Source organism: Pinus tabuliformis, chromosome 9 (assembly GCF_031772625.1).
Source record: "Pinus tabuliformis cultivar Carrire ecotype Pingquan chromosome 9, CPIR1, whole genome shotgun sequence".
NCBI classification, from domain to species: Eukaryota; Viridiplantae; Streptophyta; class Pinopsida; order Pinales; family Pinaceae; genus Pinus; species Pinus tabuliformis.
This window is the reverse complement of record NC_142307.1, coordinates 1,874,188,960-1,874,195,547: the sequence shown is the minus strand read 5'-3', so window position 1 is coordinate 1,874,195,547 and position 6,588 is coordinate 1,874,188,960. Positions and strand designations below refer to the sequence as shown.

The following is a 6,588-nucleotide window of genomic DNA, read 5'->3' as shown; positions in this document are numbered from 1 at the left end:
GTTCGGAGGCATGTCATATGATAGAATTTATCCAGCAGTTAAAATGTTTAAGGTGATATTTTTATGATCAAAATTTTAATAATATATTAAAAAAATAAAATAAAATCGTATTAAAAATATGATAATAAATAAATAAATAAATAAAAATATTATAAACAAAAGTTTGTTATAAAATAGATTATTTTTATTAATCTTAATTTTATAAAACAAATTAACAATCTTAAAATTAGAATTTTTTTAATAAAAATCACAATAAAAAAAAACAAATAAAAATTGTTAGTTTCGAGGGACGGAGGAGGCTAGATTAGCCGAAAGATGGTTATCCGTTCAAGGACGCAAGGTTACCCTTTTCAGGGTAAGAAGGGGTAGAGAAAATGCCTCGAGCCGCGCTAGAGCGCTGAAGTAACCCATGCCATACTCCCAGGAAAAGCTCGAACGACCTTCAACAAAAAGGTACCTGTACCCGAAACCGACACAGGTAGGTAAGTAGAGAATACCTAGGGGCGCGAGACAACTCTCTCTAAGGAACTCGGCAAAATAGCCCCGTAACTCGGGAGAAGGGGTGCCTCCTCAGGAGGTCGCAGTGAACTCATTTAACATATCAAGTAACTAATAACTAAAAATTGTTATTTAAAAATAAAAATAAAAAACACAATTTATTTAATATATAAAATCATTAATCAAAATAGTTATAAATAAGATAGTCAATTTCTATTGAATGACTCAATTGACAACATTTATAAATTGAAGATTGTTTTTGAAAAAAAAAAAAAATTTAACAATTTATATTATTAATGATAATTTTTAAATATCTAAATAAATATTTTTAACTTTTCTTTGATCGGTAAACCTAATAACCATGAATGTGGACATTTTCCATAGAGTGTCATCTAATTAATGTTTTGAGACAAAAATAGAATTCATAAAGAATATTAAATGAGAATTAAACTTGACATTTATCTTTAAAATGGATACATAAAATTTGAGAGTCATCTATTCAAAGGAATTGCTCGGATGGCTAAAAATGCTCGGAATCAGGGCAAAAATATTTCAAGAAATCTACAAAATAATATATGAAAACTCAAACATTAATTTTATTTTAAATTTTACCAATATTTTTTAATTTTATTTTTTAATGAAAATTAATTTTATATTATTTTATAATAGTAAGAAACTCTAAAGGCAATAATGACTTCCTAATTGGTACTCCCTAATTTCCACGACATCATAAAAATAATTTAATTGTTTAATTCAATACACATATATAAATAATAAATATTGGAAGCTTATCACATTGAACTCTGATTGGTACTCCCTCATTTCCACGACATCATAAAAATAATTTAATTGTTTAATTCAATACACATATAAATAATAAATATTAAATATTAGAAGCTTATAATGTGATGCAACAAAACATTACCCTAATATAAAATTTTTATTTTACAAAATATTGAACGGGAAAGTTGTTTGAACTCAACACTACTAATTCTTCCTTAAAAAAAATGTCTCAACCCCAATTTCATGGCACTGCCCATTCTATATATTTCTTGTAAAATATGCTACAAAAGTTCGTAACAATTACCCTTTGGAAAGCTCGAGTAGGGATAAGATCATTGTAATATATATATATATATATATATATAATTATAATTATAATTTGTCAGAGGGCAAATTTTTCCATAGGAATGTCATATGATAGAATTTATCCCGTGTTTAAAATGTTTAAGGTGATATTTTATAATCAAATTTTTAATAATGGTTAAAAAATAAAATAAATCTAATTGTGTAGTATTAAAAATATGATAATTAAAGTAAAAAAAAATATTATAAACAAAAATGTGTTATAAAGTAGATTATTTTTATTAATTTTTAATTTTATAAAAAAATTAACAATTTTAAAACTAAAAATAATTAATAAAAATAAAAAAAAACAAATAAATTAAAAAAACTCATTTAACCTATCAACTAACTAATAACTAAAAATTGTTAATTAAAAATAAAAATAAAAAACACAATTTATTTAATATATAAAATCATTAAAATAGAGATTTAACTTATCAACTAACTAAAAATTGTTATTAAAAAAAACAAAATTTATTTAATATATAAAATCATTAATCAAAATATTTATAAATAAGATACCCAATTTCTATTGAATGCCTATAAATTGAAGATTTTTTTTGGAAAAACAAAATTAATTAAACCGTTTATTAATGATAATTTTTAAATATCTAAATAAACATTTTAAACTTTTCTTTGATTGATAAACCTAATAACTATGAATGTGGACACTTGACATAGAGTATCATCTAATAAAATGTTTTAAGATAAAAATAGAATTGATATAGGATATTAAATGAGAATTAAACTTGATGTTTATTTTTAAAATGCATACATAAAAGTTGGGAGCCATCTATCGAAAGGAATTGCTGGAAATAGATTCAGCACCATCAAAAACTTTTGGAGCACCGAAAATCTTGAAGTTTAACAACTATAATCTGGATTTACAAAAACCATTATGGGATTTTATCAAAATAGTGCCGAAATTTCCACGATTTTCTCCGCAAATAAAAAGTCTGATTTAACTACGGCTAAAAGTTATCATTGATATTTTAATATGAAATTTAAAAATATTTCTTTATAGTAAAAATTTATTATTTATTTGAAAAAACACATAAAATTGTTTATGAAATAAACAATATAATGAATAAAATTTTATTCTTTTATTAACATAATTTAAATGAAATTTAGTATTATAAAAAATTAGATTATTCTTTATATAACATTAAATTAATGAATAGGGATCAATAGCTTTTGAAAAGATAAATAAAATAAATCTATAGATAAATAAAATAAAAGCGAGAAACTAGCCACAACATCGGAATTTTGTGACGAGAGACATTACTTACTGCCTCCCAATTTTGTGACGAGAAACATTACTTACTGCCTCCCATTACAAAAACCCGATATATCAACATAATGGACTATTAATTCTGTAATTAATTTTAACGCTCTAATAAACTTCAAACACTTTTACTAATCAAATTCTTAAAAACCAATACTTTTATAAAATCAGTTTTCTTCATTATAGTCCAATTATTTTTAATATACTAAAAAAATATACCTCTATTTTATTATATTAGACAAACAAATTTAAACTTAAAAACACCCTCATAGCAAAGTCAAGAGCAATTCTATTTCTGTAAAAAAAAAAAAAACAAAAGAAAAAAGTCGAGCAATCCTACTCCTATACACCTCTTCCCAATGTCCTCTCTATTTCTCGACGAAATATGCCCCACTCCCACTAGCCTTGCCCTGAAACCTGACTTTCAATGTAACTTTTAATATAAGAAACCTCCTCCTCCTCCTATGTAACTTTTAATATAAGGCAATGTCCTCAACGTCAAACACTCTCATCCGATCACTCTCTCTACTCCACGTAGTCACACACCAACCGGCGCAGTTAGTGCCGTTCGTGACGCCTTGAAATGCATTGTTACAATGTCCACTTAAATATTGACAGCCGAGTCTCCACTAAATGTCCAATTTCGAATATTCCATTCAATAACCAGATTCTAACTCACCAAACCAAGAACGTAACTCGACCGGCCTTTGCTTCGGGTCAACTTCCCCGAGAGTCTGCGTTTGTGTGTGTGTCGCGGGTGAATACCAACCATTCCACTGTGCCCTTTTTTGGACTATGAAGTTTCGGAGAAGCCAGAGGGACGTACCGAATTCCGCTCCTTACCCCTGAATCTATCATAGACCATGGAGGAAATGACACGTATATGCTATGCTGTCAGTTTTCTATTTGCTATTGCATTTTGGATATTATTGTTTTCAACCTACTTTATCCGTAACAGCCGACCCTTTTTACCTATAAAACACACGCTCCCATTCAAGCAAAACACACACTACATTCTTGTTCTGCAAATTCGTTCCTCTACTTTCCAACAGATTATTGAATTCCGACCTACACAATATCTATTCTCCGTCTTTCACCATGAATCCAGAAATTTCTGCTGTAGATCAGCTCTTCAGTGCAAAGGCTGCGGCGGCCAAGAAGAAGTGCAGAGCGTACGTGACTTTCTTGGCGGGATGTGGCGACTATGTGAAAGGTGTGGTCGGTCTTGCAAAGGGTCTCCGCAAGGTGAAGAGCGCATATCCTCTCGTCGTTGCTGTGCTGCCCGATGTTCCAGAGGATCATCGCCTGCAATTGCGAAGACAGGGTTGTATTGTTCGCCAGATTCAACCCATCCATCCCCCGGAGAATCAAGTGCAATTTTCAATGCCTTACTATGTCCTTAACTACTCCAAACTCCGTATTTGGGAGGTATTTTCATTTCTTGCAAATTTCCAATCATGCATATAACATTTTAACAACAATATCTTTCCTAAATACCTGAATATAGTTAGTTATTAACAATCTTGTTTTGTTTTGAGTGATGGGCAGTTTGAGGAGTACAGCAAGATGGTATATCTAGACGCAGACATCCAAGTCTTTGACAACATTGACCATCTCTTTGAGATGCGGGACGGATATTTCTATGCCGTCATGGATTGCTTCTGCGAGAAGACATGGAGTCACACTCCGCAGTACAACATCGGATACTGCCAGCAGTGCCCGGAGAAGGTGTCGTGGCCCGTGGAATTAGGGCAACGTCCCTCTCAATACTTCAATGCTGGAATGTTCGTTTTTGAGCCGAGTCAGCTGACCTTCGACTGCCTTTTGGAAACTCTGATGGCCACTGTGCCAACGCCCTTCGCAGAACAGGTCTGCATCTGCTCTCGATTTCAGTCAGGTTCATCTAAAATTTTGTTTGGTTTAGTGGATTCCATTTAGCACTAAATTGTGGTATATGTATATTGTTTTGTAGGATTTCTTGAACATGTTTTTTGAGAAGGTATACAAACCCATCCCCTTGGTGTACAATCTGGTTCTGGCCATGCTGTGGCGACATCCCCAGAGCGTGGACATGGACACTGTCAAAGTTGTCCACTATTGTGCTGCTGTAAGCTTTCTTTTCCCTCCTCAAAATTTCGGCAATTGCATTTTCGATAGAAACAATATGGAAGACGAGATCGGTGTTCTGAGCATGCAGGGTATCATGTGCAGGGGTCGAAGCCGTGGAGGTACAGTGGGAAGGAGGAAAATATGGAGCGAGAAGATATAAAGATGTTGGTGCAGAAATGGTGGGATATATACAATGACCCCTCCCTTGACCACTCGGGATCAGGAGATATTATTAGAATTCCAGATCCAACTTCAGAGGCGGACGGAAAATCCAATGATCTGGAACGAGTGGCTGCCAATTCATTCCTTGCTGTGATGCCAACAAACCCCAACTTAATCCCTGCACCGCCTGCAGCTTAAGAGATTTCAAATTTCCAAAAGTCGTGTGTAGTACTGTATAGATTATAATCCATTGGCACAGGCGGGGACAATTTTTCGTATATGATACGGTAGATCATACTGTATATTGACGGTTATCGATTGTAAATTAATTCAAACAATATTTGTAAATAAAGAAATTGACATTTGTATATTTCGATGCCCATGGTTATTCTGATTATGAATTATTATAAAACTTACAAAACCTGGGATACTACTGATGTTTTCTTAGCGTGTGATGCAAATTCATATTTGATGATTAGCCGTCTCATTTTTCTTCTGAAAATGATTTACGAGTTGCAAAAAGGTTCTCACTTTTATTCCCACAATTTCTTCCGAAAATAATTTACCAGTTGCAAAAAAGATTCTCATTACGATAGCACATTTCTTCCCACATTAAGTCTTTTTACCGACCAGATAAGGAAAGTGGTTTTTCTCACTTCATCCAAATTATGTAATGAAATTTTATGTCAAATTAGGTAATTAATTACATACGTAATGTAATGTGAAAATTTTAGGCAAATTATGTAACATAATGCTATGTCAAATTATGTTATGTAATGTAATGTTATGGCAAATTATGTAACATAATGTTATGTCAAATTATGTAATGTAATGTTATGGTAAATTATGTAATGTAATTAAAATTAAATTAAAATTAAAAATTAAATTTTTGTAAGACAAGTTTGATTTACTTATTTCATGGGTTTATTTAGAGATCTATGTATTGCATAACTCATAGTATTTGTTATGGTGAAGCTTATTTGAAGGTTTGATGAAATCCATTATGGAATGAAAGAGTACTAATTTAGATCTACCTTAACTCTAGAACTCTAGACTTGATCCCTCTAAGTGCACTTGATAGATCTGTATTTAATATGAAACTTTGGACTTATCTTTGATTCCTCTAGGTGACCTTGGTAGATCCACACACACAATTTAATCTTGTTGACAAAAAATGAAAAGATAATTCACTATTTGTCTACTTAATATTCTGTTGTCAAACATATTACCATCTATACCTATGAATGTAGCCTGGTTGTTATCACTATTTATATAAGAATCTAACAAAGAAAAGCATCTACATATATGGCGAATAAACTTGAATGGTGTTAAGGTAAGCATCCTCTTCTCCAGAGGTTGACAATTCTAGGTTTGCTAACTTCTTTACCATTATGGAGACTCTATATCCA

At 31.4% G+C, this 6,588-nt stretch overlaps 1 protein-coding gene across 1 annotated transcript; it reads left to right on the top strand.

The window, feature by feature from the left end:
* Positions 1–4,006: 4,006 nt before the first annotated feature.
* LOC149156365 (galactinol synthase 4-like) lies at positions 4,007–5,377 on the top strand. Its single transcript, XM_089443584.1, has 4 exons — positions 4,007–4,336; positions 4,457–4,777; positions 4,881–5,015; positions 5,120–5,377. The coding sequence occupies exons 1-4, from the start codon at positions 4,007–4,009 to the stop codon at positions 5,375–5,377; spliced, it is 1,044 nt and encodes a 347-aa protein (XP_089299710.1).
* Positions 5,378–6,588: the final 1,211 nt, after the last annotated feature.